The 18028-nt window shown below is 50.8% G+C and overlaps 1 protein-coding gene and 1 long non-coding RNA gene across 10 annotated transcripts; one reads left to right on the top strand and one right to left on the bottom strand.

The window, feature by feature from the left end:
* Positions 1-572: 572 nt before the first annotated feature.
* KLF10 (KLF transcription factor 10) lies at positions 573-6376 on the bottom strand. Of its 3 annotated transcripts, none has more exons than XM_075743569.1 (4): positions 6245-6376; positions 4006-4245; positions 3004-3901; positions 573-2091 (listed from the first exon to the last, which is right to left on the bottom strand). In XM_075743569.1, the coding sequence occupies exons 2-4, from the start codon at positions 4234-4236 to the stop codon at positions 1832-1834; spliced, it is 1389 nt and encodes a 462-aa protein (XP_075599684.1). In that variant the 5' UTR covers positions 4237-4245; positions 6245-6376; the 3' UTR covers positions 573-1831. The 3 variants fall into 3 exon arrangements, with proteins under 3 accessions (XP_075599684.1, XP_075599685.1, XP_075599683.1); XM_075743570.1 differs by having other exon boundaries at positions 6276-6359; XM_075743568.1 differs by lacking the exon at positions 6245-6376 and adding an exon at positions 4821-5074.
* LOC142600320 (uncharacterized) lies at positions 5343-17790 on the top strand. 7 transcript variants are annotated; one of them, XR_012833745.1, is made up of 4 exons: positions 6455-6526; positions 11405-11581; positions 12709-12883; positions 16008-17790. It is a non-coding gene; the product is annotated as an uncharacterized LOC142600320 (long non-coding RNA). The 7 variants fall into 7 exon arrangements; XR_012833748.1 differs by lacking the exons at positions 6455-6526; positions 11405-11581 and adding an exon at positions 5343-5884 and having other exon boundaries at positions 12727-12883; XR_012833742.1 differs by lacking the exon at positions 11405-11581 and having other exon boundaries at positions 6448-6526; positions 12727-12883.
* Positions 17791-18028: the final 238 nt, after the last annotated feature.

Genomic DNA, 18028 nt, shown 5'->3' with positions numbered 1-18028 from the left:
CAGGCAGGGCGGGCAGGAGGCAGGGCAGCCCCCACGAACAGCGAAATCCTGCAGGCAGGCAGGGCAGGAGCCAGAGACAGCGCTGCTGCCCAGCCGGCTGCCCGCGGGTGAGACCCCTCCTCCCCGTCCTGGGCCCTGCGGGGTCTCGCCTTCTGCAGGAGCCAGCTCTAAGGACGGGTCCCAGGGCCGGGCAGACCTGCCGGCAGCTCGGCTGATGCCGAGGGCAGTCACCGCCTCCACCCGCCGGCCTGGCCATGGGGGAACGGCAGCTGGGAGGAGGAAGGATTGTTCACCGATGGCCCACACAAGCACGTTTACCTCTGGGTGCATGAAGAAAAGGAGGAGGGATGAAGCGGGGAGGAAAAAAAAAAAAACCCACAACAAAACAGAGACTCAGAGTAATAAGCGCAGACTTGAGATTCCACTCCTGTTGGCTTTATGGAGCTGAAAACCATATGTAACAAGTTAAGAGAGTGTTGCATTGGTCAGGAGACATAATGATGGACACTATGTTTGTTCTGAGGTTCTTCTCCTTGCAAAGGGATAAGTTCTGCCATGAATTAAAAAAAAAGTTCTATATTAAAGAAAATTGGTTTTATTGTAAACAAAGTATAAAGTACAACATAAGAAATGTGCAAATCCTTAAAGTAGTCACAAAAAGCGTATCTAATACACTATTTTCAAACCGTTCACTTTCCGATATGTGTCCTCAACATAACATGGTAAAATAGAAATAGTGGAAGTTGATGCATTATTTGTCACAAAAGCTACAGTTTAAATCCTAGGCTGGTGTCTTTACTGCCTCATTTTACTTTTTGAATCACAACTTTCTAATTGAATACAATACATAATATATCCATTTCATTTTTTAGTATAAACCGCCTTTCAAAGAATAACACGATCAAGAAGCCTAAAATTGTTTTCTTCCTTAATCAACCCGAGTAGTTTACAGTTACATTGTTTCTCTTAAAAGTGCACTGTATCCATTTATGAAAAACACAGTGGTACAGAATTGTGAGAAGGCATAAAGGAAACCGTACGCCACACAAAAGCAGAAGCGTTGCAGAATGCCCAGGTACAACCAATTGTAATAATCACAAAGCTTGCCAAAGCAGCTGGGAAAATATTACAAAGCTAACGAGGGTTCAGAAATGCTCCTGCCCTCCAGCTGCCCACGCAGAGCCCCTAAACGCCCATCCTGAGCCCCCCGGGACAACAGCACAAAGCCGGGTGCTTCAAACACCCCGTGCGGGAGGGCAGGACGAAAATCTCCAGGAGTCTGGCACCAAATCATGGTGCATGAAGGTGCCAGAGAATGGATAGGAGGAAAAGATTCCTACCAAGAAAAGGTGGCAGAAGTAGGAAAAGCGATTTAGGTTATCTTATGCAGGCGCACTCCGGGCGCTCAAGCCTACGCCCATACGCTGCTGTCCTCCTAGTCTGTGCTGTCCTGAAGACTGACAACTGAAAGTTAAAATCAGAGTTGGTCTCAAGCATCAGCAGCAAGCCTTCAAGACCACTTAAGCATGACAGATCTAGAGTAAATATGAATAATTTGCAAAATTCAAAACTGGCACGATGCGTGCTGCTCTGCTTTAGAACCCTCCCTTTCTCTCTCTCCTTACCAGTGCAAAAGACACCCGCTATTCCAGTCAGCCACCAGTTCTCCCAGCAACATATTTTGTGACAAGCACAGGCTGCCTCTGCCTCTCTGCTGCACTGCCATCAGCAGCCGGCACGGGAGAACCACGGACCGGGAGCAAAAGCCTTTCTTTAGCTGGCATATCCCAGCGACAACAGTTAATTCCACCATCTTCAGAGTTTAGTCCTTTCACTGCGCGGTTGCAGATGTTGGCGGCACGGCAATATCGTTTAACTTGCTCACTTCCATTTGCCAGTTCGGTAACTTCTTAGCCGATAAGTGGCGACGCGCATGCTTCGTTAAGTGGTCGCTCCTCATGAACCGCCGCTCACACATCGGACAGGCAAACTTCTTCTCCCCTGTATGCGTTCTGCGATGGCGAGACAGTTCATCGGATCGTGCAAACCTTCTCTCACAGCCTTTCCAACTACAACTGAATGGCTTTTCTCCTAAAAGAAAAAAAAAAGGACAAAGAAAAAAACCTCATGAATACTAACTGAGCAACAAACACTGCTGCCTTGACTGGCAGAATTTGATTTTTTTAAAGAAATGTTTCTATTGTGACAGTTGAGCCAAAACCTACATAAATGTTAATTATTTTTATATATATGGAACGTGAAAAAATGTTTTTATATCAGTATTTAAACATGCAGACTCACTATCATGAAGGCTAAGTAGTACAAAGGGTTAGTAATTCTCTGGAACCAAGTAGTCTGAGATGCTCTTTAAGTGTCAAGATGGCCAATTTTAACTCTCAGCTCCACATGAACCGCAGATGATGACGACACAGCACACCCAAAACTACCCTCTGAAATGCAACCTGTAATAACGTTTTACGTAACAGAACTCCGGTAGCGCGTCGTGAGCCTATGTGAAAATACACATCACTCTTTTTGCTACTGCGATTAAAAGCTGAGACGTGGAGAAGTTACTCTGAAATAACCAAGGCAGGAATAGTTTGGAGTGGATCCTTATATTCTTTCATAAAAGAATCTCTAAGTTTTACCCATGTCTGACAGAGGCATTCTTGTGGAGAAGCCTAATAAGGCATCTTTAAGTCTGGAAAAGCCTACTCAACATTGGGCAAGGCCCTGCTTCCACGCTAGTGAGAAGCATTACCGAACACCGTCTGACACGAAGCAAGTCCAGCACAAACAAACTGCTGAGTCAACTTCCCCTCCGGGACATTTCCTGTCAGAGATTAGGCAGCATTATAATGTGCGCCAGCAAAAAAAAGTATTTCGTTGCTGCCCCACAATTTGTTCCATGAACAAATCCAGTAATCGCTACAACCCTAACAAGTTGCATATATAGCCTTACTTCTCTACATTACTTTTTAACATCCAGCAACAGTGACCTACCTGTGTGTGTTCTGACGTGAGCCTTCAAATGGGAGCTCTTGAAGTACGTTTTCCCACATCCTGGGTAGCTGCAAATGTGACTTCTTATTCTTGAAGAATCAACTGGAGGAGTGGTTTTTGCTGCAGAAGGTATGAAGCCGGGAGCAGGGGCAATGGGAGAGAGTCTCGTGCCGTTCGGACTAATAATGGGAGCCTTTGTGCTCTGCACAACTGGCTGGGGCACAACAAACATAACGGCACCCTTAGGAACTTGGGTGCCCATGAAGACCATGGGCTGACAGAGAGCCGGCTGCTGGCTTGGCGTGGTGTTGGGCACTACGGCTGTCACAACGTTGTTGTTTGCGGGCAGCGGGACCATCTGGCAAATCACTGGCATGGGGGGTGCTCCACTGCCCTGGGCAGGGCATGGCGGTGCCACCGCAGCCGGCTGCTGTGCTGGTCCAGGGGCAGGCTGATGTCTCCTGACTGAGGGCTTTGTCAAGGGCACCGGACCGCCAGCTGGTTCTGCCGTTTTTCCTTCTGCCACTGGCAGCTCACCACTCTCATCACTGGCCCTGCTCGGCGCCACGGCTGAACACGCTGACCGTTCTGCTTCGGCATTTTGTTTACTGTTTGTTTCCCTTGAAACACCATCCTGGTATTTCAGCACGCTGGCTGTTCTCACCGGGCAGGTTTTGCGGTTACAAAGCTGGGCATCAGCCGTGTGGCGGATAACACTCGTCGCTTGAGCTTTCAGAGGCCCGGCGGCTGAAGGCCTCTCTGCCTCTCTCCAAGGCGCGGCCAGAGGCTTAGCAGCCTCGGCCGGCGACTTGCTGAGCACCGCAGCGGGCACGGGCGCCCCCGGATGCGTCACCTGCGACATCTCAAAGTCGGAAGGGCTGTAGGGGGGCGTCAGGCACTGTGCAGGGAGAGAGACACAGTAAGGGGGGGGCACGTTACCGACACATCGCCACACTAATGGTTAAAAACAGGCACACAGGCGTACAAATTTAAAAAACTTACAAATGCTGGTATCGCATTGAAGTCTGCTGCTCCAGGAAGCAAAGTCTCATCACTCTCTTCTGACATATCAGATGCTGGAGTTATAGGTCTCATTTCTGCATGTTTTTTGAAGTCTGATTTCCAGTTGCAACTCATAGAAATAAGGGCTTCTACAGCCTCATAATCGCTTTTTTCAGGAGTATTGTTCCAGAAATACCTAGTATCTCTCTGTTTCTCAGTCATCATCTCCATTTCTTCCTCCTGTTTCAGTTAGAGGAGAAAAAAAAAAAGAAGGAAACTTTAAACCTGATGCTAAGTTTGAACATTTTGCAGTTAGTTATCAGAAGGCAAAACCAAACAAAGCAACCTGTGCAAGATAAATATGCTTGGTCATGAGGGGAGTATGCCTGTATTTTCCTGCCTTCTGTCTTATTTATATAATATTTTTATGAAGTCATTAGTGGAAAAATCTGGCCATCTGGTGAAGATTATATAGTTTCTTGAGACAAAATAACTACCCCAGATCTTAAAGCAACACTTTAAGTTATTCCATGTTGCAAGTGTTGTGTCTGAAAGCTTAAAAATCTTCACCATAAAAAACCCCAAACTTCCTCCTCCTTCCATTTTTGCTTTAAACACAGCCCTCACTACTGTGCTTATTTTAACACACAAGAAAGGACTATCTTGGGACCGATTCACATTTTCTTCAAAAGGTATTAGCTACCAAAAACGTTCCAGAAAATACTCAAAAGGTCTCTCACACGCAGATATATGCAAGTCACCAACTTGGAGAACTGGAATATATATATCACTACATAGTCGTTATTGTAGATCACCTCTCAGAGCCAACCCACGCAGAAAGCCTCCTAGGCTGCATGTGCCACGATACTCCTCCCTAACACAGCTTTCGATTTCTGAGGACGGTGCTCGCCGCTGCCGGCGAATTCCCCCACCCCCACGCCCCCCGCCCCGACGAGATGGCGAGGGTGGAAAAGCCGCCGTTCTGGAAGCGGTGCCTCCGGGAGGCAGCTGAATTCCCGGGTAAGAAGCACCTTTGTAGGAGGGCCGGCCCGGCCCCGGGCGGTGCGGCGGAAGACCAGCCCCCGCTGTCACTAACGGCCCCACAGCGGCGGCCTGAGGGGACGGGGCGGGGCGCGCGAGCCCCGCCCCCGGCCGTTGGGCGCGCGCCACCCTCACCTCAGCGCACCCCGCCGGCGCTCCCCGCCGCCCGCCTCCGCGCCGTGCGGCCGCGCGCACCGCCCACGCCTTCCCCCTATTGGCTCCTCGCGCCGCTCCGCGCCGGCATCCATTGGCCGACGCGGGGCGGGGCGAGGCGCGGCCCAGGGCGGGCGGCATGTGAACAAAGCGTGATCAGCGCCTGCTCGGCTGTGTGGGCACTGCCGCGCGCCGACCTTTTACCCAGTTCTCCGCGTGGCCGCCCCTGCCCTCAGCCAGGCGGCGGGACGGAAGCCCGCCACAGCGGGCAGGGCCCCGCCTCCCCGGGCCACGCGGGGCGGGGGGAACCCCGGCCGGGGGAGCCGCCTCGCCTCACAGTGGGCGGGGCCTGGGCGAGGGTCAGCGGCACCACACCCGGCACCTCCCGCCGCGGGGGAAGGGAAGGGAAGCGGCGGGCTGGCGGCACGGCTCCGCCAGCGCCCAGCGAGGGCGGAGGAGCTGCGGCTGGCTCTTCCCCGCAGCGCCGGCCCGCTTCCCGGCCCCCGCACCGCCCACCCCCGCCGCTCCTGGATCTCCCCGGCTCCCTCCCTCCATCCCTGGTCGCCGCCTGGCACATGCGGCCGCGGAGCCTGCCGCCCGCCTGCCCACGCCGCTCCCCCGCGCTGGGCGCGCCCAGGCACGCAGGCACACAGGCTGCACGTCGCCGGCCCGGCGGTGCCAACAGGTTCCCGGCAGCTCCCCTCCGTCCCTCCCTCCCGCGGCTTTCCTCGCCCGCCTGCCCCGCAGGCTCCCCCCGCGCCTCCCATCCACTCGCGGGGGCTCCCCCGGTCCCCTCGCCCCGCGGGCCACCCAGCAGCCCCGGTACCCCCGCCGCGGCTCGCTCCCTCCAGCCCCTTCTCCCGCCCGTGCCGCTGCTCGCGGTCACTCCTCTCGCCGGGACCTCCGGCCGCCTCCCGCGCGTCCCCTCGGGATCCCCCTGTCGCACCACCCCCGAGGACTCCCTCCCCACCTCGGGACACCCCGTCCCCGCACGCCCCCAGGGGTGCCCTGGTCACCCCCCCCCCCCGCGGGGCCGGTCACTCACCGCCGGCCGGTGGCAGGGAGCCGAGGCTGACCGGAGCCCGCGCCGCCGCCGCTCTCCGCCCGCTGCCTTTATTTTCCTCTTTTTGTTCGCCGCTCCCCATTCAGGTGGCGGCTCCCCCCGGCCCCGCGCGCGGGGGGGGAGGGCGGGGCTCCAAGCCGCCCGCCGCCAATCGCCGCCAAAGGTGTGTGAGGCGGCGACCAATGGGCGCCCGGCGCTCGCGCGTGATCGGCGGCTGCCCCGCGGCGTGGCCAGTGTGTCAGCGCGGCGTGTGCGCGGGCAGCGGTAAGTCCCCGCCGCCGGCTGAGTCAGTGCCGCTCCCCCCTTCCTCCCCCCCCTCCCCCCCCTGCCTCCGGGTGGGAGCGGCGGGGGCGGCCCGGCGCTTCCTCGCGCATGAGGTCACGCGGCTGCGGGGGAGCAGCCTCCCCGGCGCGGCCCCCGCCCATCCGCCCGCTCCCCGCCCGGCTGAGGTGAAGCGGGGCCGCGGGCAGGGGGGAGGAGGGCGGCCCGGCCCGGCCCGGCAGCTCCGGCCTCCCCTGGCCTTTCTGCGCCCCCCCCCCCCCTTCCTTTCCCCCTCCGGAGGAAACACCGTGGCTGGGCGCGCCTGGGTACCCGCGGGTGTGTCCTGGCGGCACCCCCGGGCCCACGCCGGGTGGAGGCCCACGCAGCCGCTTCTGTGGTGGGGGGGTTGCTGCCGCGCTTTGGGATCACGCCGGGTTTGCAGGCCGCAGCCGCCTGGGGCGTCCCGCGAAGGCCGGGCAGGACCCCGGCCTATTCCCGAGCGCTGCCGGTATCAGGCATGAACCCTGTCGCGGCCGGGAGATCCGAGGGAAACCCCAGCCCCGCGGGGCCTGCGGGCACGTCGGCTCCGCCGGCCAGAGGGCGTCGCGGCCCGGCTGTGTCCTGCTGTAAACCGGCTAGCCTGAGCGAGCCGCGCTGCCCGCAGCTCCGTGGGCGCCCTCGCCCAGCTTCCTGACAGCTGCCAGCCAGCCAGCCAGCTTGGGTTACAGCTGCCAATTAGCTGGGTCACAGCTAATTACGTTACACTGCAGTCTGCGGCACTCTAGAAGGGCGAGAGCTGTTCGATACATTCAGCTCGATGCAGAGTTTGAGGCAGATTCTTTTCCCTGTCAGAAGGTTGTAGCAAAAAGCAGAAAAGGTGGCCGTGTGTATCAGCACCTGAGAAGCAGGATCCCGAGCCAGCCTGCAGCTCTTGAGCGCTGCTTGTGCCAGAGTGCCATTCTGCTCTAGAAATACGGCTGATACTTCGTTATGGCTCAGCTCCATCTCCTGTTTATTCAGCTACACGTCAGAGATCTCCCCTCCTCCTACTAGGCAGCCCAGCCTCGTTCAGCCAGAGCATTCTTCAATTCTTTCTTTTTTCTTCTGAAATATGTCTTCCTCTCTTGCCCCTTTTCAATGGTGTCGTGGTCCAGTATTCTCTCATTCTGCTTAATTCTTCTTGCCCTTATCAGCAGATCCCAGTTAACAGAAGGCGTCTGACAGCAGGTTATATCCTCCTGTAACTTGCCTGGAAACCTCCCAGAATGTTAAATGATGTCTGAAAGTGAAAAAACAAACACTACAAGAATAGCAAACAAGCAGTTTCCTTCAGCCTGAAGGAAGAATGAGGATATACCAATTGCAAAACATGAATGCAGAGTATAATATAATATAAAACAATTCTTAATTAGTTAAAAAGCTTGCATATTGACAGAGGAGTGGTAATGTCAGGAAGAGACATTCTTTTGGTATTGCTTTAATTCCAGCGTTTCCACTGATACATTGTACAGCTGGAATGTCTGTTCTTTGGCTTCATGCTGGCACCACGGGCATGTCTGGTGGGATGCTCTCCCCCTGCTGTGCCCCCCCCCCCGCACTAGAGTGCTGGTGGGATCCCTCTCCACTTGCTCCTGCTGCTGGAGCAATGAGAACAGCTTCCATGATTCCCACATCTGGGAAAACAATGCCGCTTGACAGAGGGAAATCTGCGCCTCCCGTCCTCTGTTTTTCTTACGTAACCTGAGCATCTGCCTTTTGGCCAGATTTTATAAGATCCCTGACGCGCCTGCAGGGAAACTGATTGGCCTGAGTGCCTTATCTAGAGGGAATTCCCGAAAGAGAATTCACTTCAGGATGATCCAAATCCTTTTCACTAGTAGTAGCAAACAGTTGTTTACAAACTACTCCAGTGGATCCCACATTTCTGGGTGTCTTAACAGGAGAAAGTGTGTTTACTGTGTGTTTCACACTGAAATCAACAGGAAAAAATGTTGATGAAATGGTTGCTTGAATCCCAGAACATGCTCTTCTGTGCCAAAAGGTGCTACCGTCACGCAAGGCACAGCTGGGGAAAGACTTCTAGGCTCATAAGTGCATCTGTCTGCATCCGCTCCAGCTGAAATAAAGGTCATGAGACTAACACACAATAGTTCTTGGTAAAATTCTGTCTGTTCTGATTCTGTTATGTTTTTTGTGATAGGAATTGTGTTTAAGATGTTTTTAAGTATTCTTTGAAGCATATTATTGCCCCTAAAACTAAATCTGTAAAAGTTGCACCAGCATTACAATTTAACCCTATGCAATAACTTCATTCACAAAACTAAGAGCTTCTGCTGCACCTCAGCAGAAAAGTAGGCTGATCTTTGTCACCTCTTTCACCTTTAAATGTATGTAATGCATATACACAAAAGTTTTACTGATATAGTGAGAATTTTAGTGTTAAAAATCCAGTTGCCAACATGAACTAAAGGTCTGTAATATGCAATACTGCTACCATATTTAGTTTGTTTGCTAAAGAGGTTGGAGGTATGTGCTGGGCTACTTGTGGAAGTTAAGGTGATTCTGCAGTAATTTTCTAGAGGTAAACTGCTCTTTGGAGAAAACAATTATTTTCATATAAAATGGAAAGATGAAGACATTAGTATAGCAATGCTTGAGCTGGATCACATGCCCTTTGGATTTGTCATCAGGGTAGCTTTCAGGGGACACTGAGCAAGGCTGTTGTAAACGCTTTGGAGTTTTGGCTGTATCTCTCAGTTTGTGAAACATGAAGTAGGATGTCACCCAACATTGATGGGTACTTCTGGACTCCGCTGTGGCATAACTGTGAGAAAATAACCAGGAGCTGACTCGTGGTATGAGCTCCCGCTTCAGGTGGCCTGTTCTGTTTTGTTCTTTTCCTGCTCTTCTCTCTCCTCCTGTCCTGGCTTTACCTCCCTGTCCGTACTCGCTTTGGCTTCCCGGTAAGACCACTTGGCTCTTTGCCTTTGCTGCTGTGGGTCCTGCAGGACCGCCCTTGCTGCTTGCAGCATCCCTTCCAGCTCTTGTTTTCCATGAGCCCTCACAGCTCACCTTTCCCAGTTGCTGATCTTGTGCTCTTGGCACACCCCCTGCTTCTTAATACTTAATACTTCTTAATGCATCTTCCTTCCCATGACATATGTGCTGCTTTCGCTCCGTGAAAGCCTCCCCCCATGGCCATTCCCAGTGTGCCTGCCTGAGCCTGCTCCGCGCCACAAACAGCCAGTCCTGCCCTGCCACCTCCTCAGTCATTTCTGGATCCTGCCTATCTGTCCCTCTCCAACCACTCCATCCCAGGGTGTTCCCAGCTCTGCCTCCCTACCTGCCATCTTACTTCACTTCTTTTAACCAACTCATTTCAGCTTCAATTTCCAGAGCAACCCTCTGCAGCTGCTCTTCTCATCAGTCTGCTCTTCTGGTCCCTCGGGAAACCTCCTGCTCATTCTTCCTCCTCCCTCGTTAGTGTCTCCTCTCACCCCCAGGGTTTGTTCCCACCACGTCAGTGCTTGTCTTCTGCTGCCACCGTCCAGGTGCCACAGGATCTTCTGGCCCCACAAATCTCATGTTATACACTGACCAGCTGCAGTCAAAGCGCACAGAGTGGCTAGGGCTGGACTGGTAGATCAAAATCCTGTTATACTTTCTCTCTTCAGGGTCCTTAGACCAGATCCTTAGCCAGATCTTCAGATGAGGTCTGGATGCTGGTTGTGGTACTTGGGAGGGAGTACGGGCTCTGTAAGAGATGGCTGGGTGGCCTGGGAGTGATAGGGGTGCAGCTGGTGTGAGGGATGTAGTGTCAGAGGGTGGAGAGGGGCTTCGCTGTGCCTGTCACAGGCAGGTTCGGCTGTGTCACCTCAGTGATGTGTCCTGTGGTGGCATTGCCAGCAGCCGGCCTTGGATCAGGAAAGAGCAGCCCTCGGAAGTGAGGAGACTGAACTGCTCCTTGACTCCCATACCCCACAGGAGCTTCATGTCCCCCCACAGACCTTCAGCCCCTTCTGAGCACACAGCCCGGAGCCCTGCATGTGTGTGGAACTGCCGTGCCCTCCCTCCTCTTCTCCCCCTGCACAGACGCAGCCCACCCTGTGCTCTGCCTGTGAACTGCAGGGCAGAACTGTCAAAACCACCTCTCAAAAATAATCTCTGCTTCAGAGGCTGGAAAATGTTACAGCTCATTTTCATACGCAGAGCAATGCGGTGGGTGTCTGAAAGCAGCTGAGGCTGAGGGGGTGGCCAGGGAAAGGCAGCTCTGACATGGCAGGAAAGTGTGGCAGCTGGGGAACACGAGAGGAAGGACGGAAGGAAGGACGGAAGGAAGGGAGCAAACTGAGAAGGAGAGCTGGAGGCAGCAGACAGAGAGTTCAGGGCGGGAGAGGGTTGTACAGTGTGGAGCTGTTCTCTTTTCCCCAGCATGCCTACTGCTGCTCGTGTTCATTTATTAATAATTGGAAAAGTGTCTCTGCTGCTACAGACAGCAGTTGCAGAGCTTTCTATATCAGATAACTGGGGAGGTGGAGCATATAATCAGCAACAAGGCAGCTTGTCTCTTTTTTTGTCTCCTCTAAGTTCTTTTCCCTTCTTCTTCATACCCCATTTTCCTTACACATTCCAACCTTAGGAAAAACCTGCTTTGTCCTGGTTCTGCAATTGCTTATCAGAATACCGGGTGAAAAACAGAACTTACTTGTCATTAAGACTTCAGTTTATGTAGTTTAGTTTGCTCTACCAGTCTGATTGCCAGACAGAGCAAGTCCCATTTGGCTGGCAGCGCTGTGTTCCTCCCTGGCCCTCCATCATACTAACCCCAGTTTCTGTATACGTGCATTTTACACAGTATTGCTCATGGCCCGTTTTCTCCAGAGCATTTGTGGCTGTTCCTGAGTCACCGCAGTTCCAGTCCTGCCATGCCTTCTCAGCGCCGTTCAATGGAAGGCTTCAGAGGCTGTTAGCAGCACTGATGTTTGCACTGCTGCCATTGGAGGCAGTCTGGTGAGGGGAAAAAAATACCTCAAAGACCCCTAATGAAGCCTGGGGCAGGTAATAGAACCTTCTTGTTGGCAAATGAGCAGTTTTCAGTAAAATTGATTTTCTCTGCTAATCACTGGAAGCAGCTGAGGGATCACTGTCGGTTCACATGTATTTGTATTTTCCATTCGGTTTCCCAGAGAAACTGGGGATGTGGTTTTATGCCGCCCAGGAGAAAATGGACGTGTCTGAGTTTTTCATTGGGAAGATGTTTAGGATTTTGACTGTTAAGCACATGTGGGTTATTTATGTATGCCTATTACATTATCTCTTAAGTTTAAATTTCCCAGAAAACCACTTATCCAGCCTGCAGGTCATTTTCTTCTGATGTGGAAAGCTAAATTGTCATGGGATTGGAAAGATAAATTAAGGAAGAGAATTGGCAACATGGCTGGTAAATCAGTGGCCGGCTGTGTAACTGCAGTCCTGTCCAGCAGTCTGGGGACTGAGGCTAAGTCAGGCGAAACTCGTCTCCTGAATTTCACCCTGCTCTTAAGAAATACAGCTCTGTTATCTGTGGCTTATCTCGGCTTTGGCATGTGGAATTAAGAAGGTGTTTTAAGTTGCTCATTTATCCTAAACTCTTGGCTTCTACATACTAATAAGCAAGAGCCTTTTTCCACTGCTTGTGACAGGACATCAAGGGGTATTTTTAACCTCTGCTGTTAGACGTATACCTGTTTCACAGAGAACTGTGACCTAGATGGTTATTTTAGTCAGAGCAGAAAGAACCTAGGTGAGTAAATGATTGCTTCATTATCCACTAAGGATTGTGAGAGGTTTTATATTCAATTCATCCAGTGCAGGATCAGGTTGTACGCCAACCAGAACTTTCCTCAGGTCCTGTGCTTGTCACAAGAACTGTGTTTCTTCTCATTATATTCAGAGTTTTCCTGGTGTCATGATTTATTTAACTATTTAGTATAAAGTCTAACTGATCAATTTGAATTTCTGCTAACAAGATCAGATACTTAGAAGCTGAACTGTCAGCCAGTAAGATGAGAAGGAGACAGCCTCTAAGCATTGTAGAATGAGCTTGTGTAGCTAACAAAGCCACCTGTGTGTGCTATGATCAGATAAACGTTTTTCCTGCTGTAAGCTTTAGAAACATGTTTGTGTGCTTTTTCATGCCAAAACAGAATTTACTTGTTACGCAGTGACTTAATGGCTGCTGCATTTCAAGAGTTCCTCTGATGGGCTAAATCCTGGAGGTAGGAAGGAGATGAGATGGTGGTGTGGCCAGGGTATCTCATGTGACGTATCAATACTGTATGGAAGTCAGCAGGGACAGCTTTGCCTTTCTTCCTAACACAGGTAACAGCACTTCTACACCTCCAGTTATAGGTATTTTGATACAAGTCATGTGAGCAAAGGTCCTTCTTTTCTTTAAACCTATGTATCTTTAATAATTTTTGACCTATTCACTAGTTTCAGCCCCATGTGACAGGTGAGATAGAGAAGTTAATAGCTCGTGCAATGTGAATTTGTTGATGCTAACACTTGAACCCACCCCCGCTGCATACCTGTTAGTTTATATTCAAGCAAGCAAATAATAGTCTCTTGATTGATAGAAGAATGCAGGTAGCATGTCCTACGTCCAGTACAGGCTAAACGGTATGCCGTTTGGCTCCCTGCACCCAATACACTCCTCTCGAATGTGTCAGCAGGCCTTGAGGTCTCCCATATCCTGCTGCTGTCTCTTGCCAAATGCCTGGATCACAAACCACGCCCTTGGCATCATGTACAAAACACACCACTGGCATGCTGTTAAGCAATCTACTTGCTATTAGTAATTGATTTCATTTTTTTTTCCCATAAGATGTCACAGGAACTAAGGGCAGAGGGCACACTTGAGGGACCCATGGAGATCAAGGCCTTGTGTTTCATTTAAAGAGACGTCAGAAGAGTCGCAGCTTTGCTGGTCAGATAGTCTCTTGGCAGCAATGTGAAGATTGAGCAATACTACTTTAAATTTTTAAAACAAGAGCCTTTGTGAAAGCCAGTTTTGGTGCTGCTCAGTGCAAGTATCTCTGCTGTGATCTCAGATCTGCACAAGGGGCTGTAGAGAAGAATCCCTCTTTACTCTCCAAATGCACAACGTGGAGAGACGGTGTTGGCTTTGTCAGAGACCAAAAGAGAGAACCCCCGTCAGTGGGGTTGCCATCAGGACTAGAAAAACTTGCCCAAAGATTTTCATCAGGTGTGCCAAACCCCTGGACTTTGCAGATCCCTATGGAGTGGTTTAGCTGGAAATCATGCAGGTTATGCAACGTGCAACCTATCCCAACCACGTGCACAGCAGCAGGGTGCTGGCATCTCGCCACTCCCTGAGTTCTCCTCTGTGCAGCTCACTTTGTTCCTGCAGCTCAGTTCTGGGGACATGCACCTCATTTCTGCAGCTCCCCGTGGGGATAAGTGCCTCAACCCCACAGCTCCCCATGGGAGATACGCACTTTAGTCTTGTGGCTCACTGTTGGAGAGAGTCACCTCTGTCCTGCAGCTCATCCATGGAGATACAGTGCACCTTGGTCCCACAGGCATTCACTCTGCAGGAGCCACAGTAACAAGGAGAGGGACTGTGAGATGACATGCAGAGTGGCACCCTGACCTCATGGAAGCTCTTCTAGAAGAAGAACACACTGGCTTGTCCACAGTAGACAGGGAGTGCTTTACCAACAGGATCTGCGGTGCAGACTGAGCCCACATAGCTGGTTTTGGTATCCACAACTCTGCAGTGATTGCCAGCCACCAAAGGGTGCTGGTGATTCTCTGGTCCGTTGAGACGGGGACCCAGTGAGTGATGTGCCAAAGTTAAAGGGCTGACAGGCAGCCCTATAACGACCTCATCAATCTGAACCCGCCTGTGACCGCTGTCTCCCTGGTCCAAAGTCTCCAGTCTCCATGAGGGGAAGAAGGGATGGTGGACGAGGTCAATGCCTGGAAGGGTGTAGATGCGTAGGCCCGTGTCTGTTGCAAAACAGCCACAGAAAGCTGTGCAGTGTGGCCTGTGCTAGTGAGTGCCCTGGCATGGGAGGCCAAGGAGGCCTGGGGAGGTGGGAGTGTGCTGGTGTGCCCCCACTCATCTTTTCCATGTGTGCAAATCATCTGCTCCAGAGGACCTTTGTTGTGAGGAGCAGCTGGGAAGCAAGCCAGTTTGTACTGTTTGACCCTGGGCCCAAGGTTGTTCTCGGGTTCAAATAGCAAAGTGAATATAAATGTACCCAGCGTCACTATGGGTGGAGTTCATCTAAGATTAGGTGCTTATAACACAAGCATCTCTTTTTATAGTCAGTGGACTGCTAGCAAATATAAACCTCAGGGTTTAGGCATTTTTCATTTTTCCCTGGTGTGGGATGATTTGCACTCTGAGTTCTGATGACTCCATCTCCCGTGCCGATAACGGGAGCCAGGGGAGCTACCACCAGTGGGTGAATCTACAAAGCAGGTGGAGTGAGATGAGATGCATCCCCCCCCATGAGTGCCTACAAGGCCAATGAGAACCATCAACTGGGCAGAGGAGAGTTTCGTGGAAGGACGAAACTCCTGGTTTGCTGGCATGTAGGTGTTGACGTGCACGGCTGCAACTCGGACATAGCACAGACTGCCCTTTGGTGCCAAGAGACGTGGGTAAAAACTGTGGGGAGAGAGGAGATACTGTGATGGGGGGACAAACTTAGGAGAAATTGAGGAAGCCTGAGGATCCTGCAGGGGCACCAAGGAAGTGGAGAAGAAGGGATGCTGTAGCTGTTGAGATGGGGCACGTAGAGGACAGTTTCAGACCCTGTAGGGAACCGGGGAACAGCTTGGTTTTCTCTGTCCTGTGTCAGAAGCTTCCGTTTTGCCCTGCTCCCCCTTGGTGTGGTACGTAGCGTGGCAGCTGACTGTCACTGTCCCTCGGAGGTTTGTTCTGCTGAGGGGCAGTGGCTCTGTTCTGCTGGGTTTTTAGAAACATGTCCACCATGAATCTCTTCTTAGGCCCCTGGGTCTGTCTCTTTGGGTGTAGCCATAAGCCTGGGGTTGAAGGCTTTGTGATCCCTGCAGTTTTCGGAGCTGATTCAGAAGCATAGCTCGTATTTAAAAATAATTTTAAAAACTCAGGAGAAAGCTTGCGTATAACTAGCTCTGTTCTCTCAGGAGGGAATTGACATTAATTTGTCACTACTTCCAGAAATGTTTGGTTTTGTGAAATGTTTTTTTCTTTCACTTTCAACATTTTTCTAGTATTTTCCTGTTGCTGAGTTAACCTGAGGTGGGTTTTGCAGGTAAGCACCATTTCTATGCCAAGAGGATTGGCTGAAGCTTGACTGACCCGTTCATTTTCAGCATGAACTTCCATGAAGCCTTTTTACAGGGGCTGTTGATAAGTAACTGTCTGGTTTGCAGGAGTGTCAGGACAAAATGATTCTTGCAAAATACTATGTCATCTCCCTTTGTTTAGGGACTGAAAATGCAGATACTGGGCAGAAGGAAAGAGGGTGTGATCCTGCAGTTGTTGATCCCAGGGCAGTGAACTGTTTTGAGCAAGGACTGAAAGGCGGAATGTGAAAGAGAGATCTCTACCAGAACAAAGCTTGCATCCAGTTTTCAAGAAGTACTCCTGAAGACCATCTTCATTTGTTTTGTGGTACCAGTTGTAAAAGAAACATTGATGTCATAACATCTGTGTGTGTACATGTGTTTGTTTTGCAGCTGGAACAGTTTTAACTATCGGAAAACAGCTCCATCCTGCTCTATGCTGTCAGGATCATGTGCTTACCAGGAACTGTCTTCAGAGCCCTTCCAAAAAGGGATGTTTCCAGCATCGATGTGAGTGTGAGGGGAACAGAAAGCAGTGAATGAGGTTTGGGGGGTTCTTGTCACCCACCTTACCTGACAAAGACTTTTGTGGGCATGTTTTCCACGCAGTTGTTCTGCTTGTGTATTCAGGCTTCCACTGCATGTACCTGGATGCGCAGGCGGTGGATGCCATACTCGTGGGTCCTGCTCACAATCAGCGAGCACTGGCTGGGACCAGTGCTGGAACGTGAGGACAGGAGGAAGTCCTTTGGCTTCCTTGGTCCTCAGGAAGCTTTGATGTTAACCTCACATCCAGGTCAACCTCATGAGACCATGCTCGGGTGTAAGCTGTAACATACAGTTCTCTGGAGCAGGTAACGTGCATAATTCTCCAGAAAGCTTTGCCTGCTCCTCAGACCGCTTCTAGAGGAGAACTCCTGGGAACTCCTAAAGCTGATGTGACACCCCTTTCTCCCCCACCCCAGTATTTTCTTCCCTGTGTGGGCTGCATTGTGACACTTCGTCAGTCTCGTGTCATAGTTTGGATCTGTTTCCTTACATGCAGTGAATTAAAGGCTCAGGTTTCACGTAAGAGCAACCAGAGGCATTGTGAATGCTTGCGGTCATAGTGAAATCAGTGATACGCCATCCTGGTCGGCATACATATGGTCGGCAAAGCTGAGACACTAACATACATATATGTAAAATAAGACTCTGTCTGGAAAGCATCTGTTAAATAAAGAAACACAGCGTAGCAATCCATGCTGAGGGAAGCTTTATGGATTAGAATTAGGATGCCACAGATGACGCAGCAAAGCCACGTTTTTTAGGAGCAGACCTATGTGTGGCCCTACACACACAGACCCCTCTCCCCTCTTTGGGATGACTATTAATAGCACGGGGGCTGGCCAGCCCAAACTCCAGTGGTGTGCAGGTCTGTTTGGTTACTGCAGAGCTGTGTGGCAACTCTGGGTGAATGCCCTTAAATGAGCCTGCTGGCACTGGATGTTGGAGAGCTCCAGGCTTTAGAAACTTTTGGGTCAAATTTACTCTTGTTAAATAAACAATGAGTATTGATTAGATCATATGACAGACCAACCAAGCACTCTTTCAAATACCGCAGCTCATTTGAGTTCATTTTTAGGTATTTATATACTCAGAATCCCTTGAAATAGTTGCTTTGGTGAAAGAAATGTTTTACTCATGCAGCTCTATATACTTTTATATGCACAGCCCTGTACACACGGATAGGAGGATTTTCGAGGCTGCTTAAAGGATTTGGATGCTCACTTTGTTTGGTTTAGTTGGAGACTTGAATCCCTTAGGCAGATTTGAAAATCTCAGTCATAATTCTTTGCTTATTTTAGTACATCAGGGCAAGACCTTTTCCCTGTTAAAATCATTTCTAAGTACTCCTTTCTTGCTGACATAAAAAAGTGTTTAAGTGGAATATTTAGAAGCATTTGTTTCTCTAGACATATCCATTTATCTTACTCATTTGCTGTTTTGTTTACTGAGGAAGTTCTTTAGTCACAGTTTGTCTATACTTCATACTGAGTAGGGTAGCAAGGGGCTTGTCAGAACTAAACATTCAGCTTTTTAAAGGCCTTTTATTGTCATTATTTATACAGTTTAAATGTCCTGGAAAGGTTTTCTCATCTTAAATCTCTCAGCAGCACAATT

This window comes from Balearica regulorum, chromosome 2 (assembly GCF_011004875.1).
Source record: "Balearica regulorum gibbericeps isolate bBalReg1 chromosome 2, bBalReg1.pri, whole genome shotgun sequence".
NCBI lineage: Eukaryota > Metazoa > Chordata > Aves > Gruiformes > Gruidae > Balearica > Balearica regulorum.
Note: the sequence above shows the minus strand (reverse complement) of the source record. Positions and strands in the feature narration are given on the sequence as shown.

Bases quoted from the DNA above. Each gene is read 5' to 3' on its own strand.
- KLF10 (XM_075743570.1), bottom strand. From the start codon at position 6,344: ATGGGGAGCGGCGAACAAAAAGAGGAAAATAAAGGCAGCGGGCGGAGA. The intron at 3,902-4,005 runs GTAAGTTTTTTA...CTCCCTGCACAG, and splicing joins TCAATGCGATACCAGCATTT to TGCCTGACGCCCCCCTACAG. The intron at 2,092-3,003 runs GTAGGTCACTGT...TTTTTCTTTTAG, and splicing joins TCACGTCAGAACACACACAG to GAGAAAAGCCATTCAGTTGT.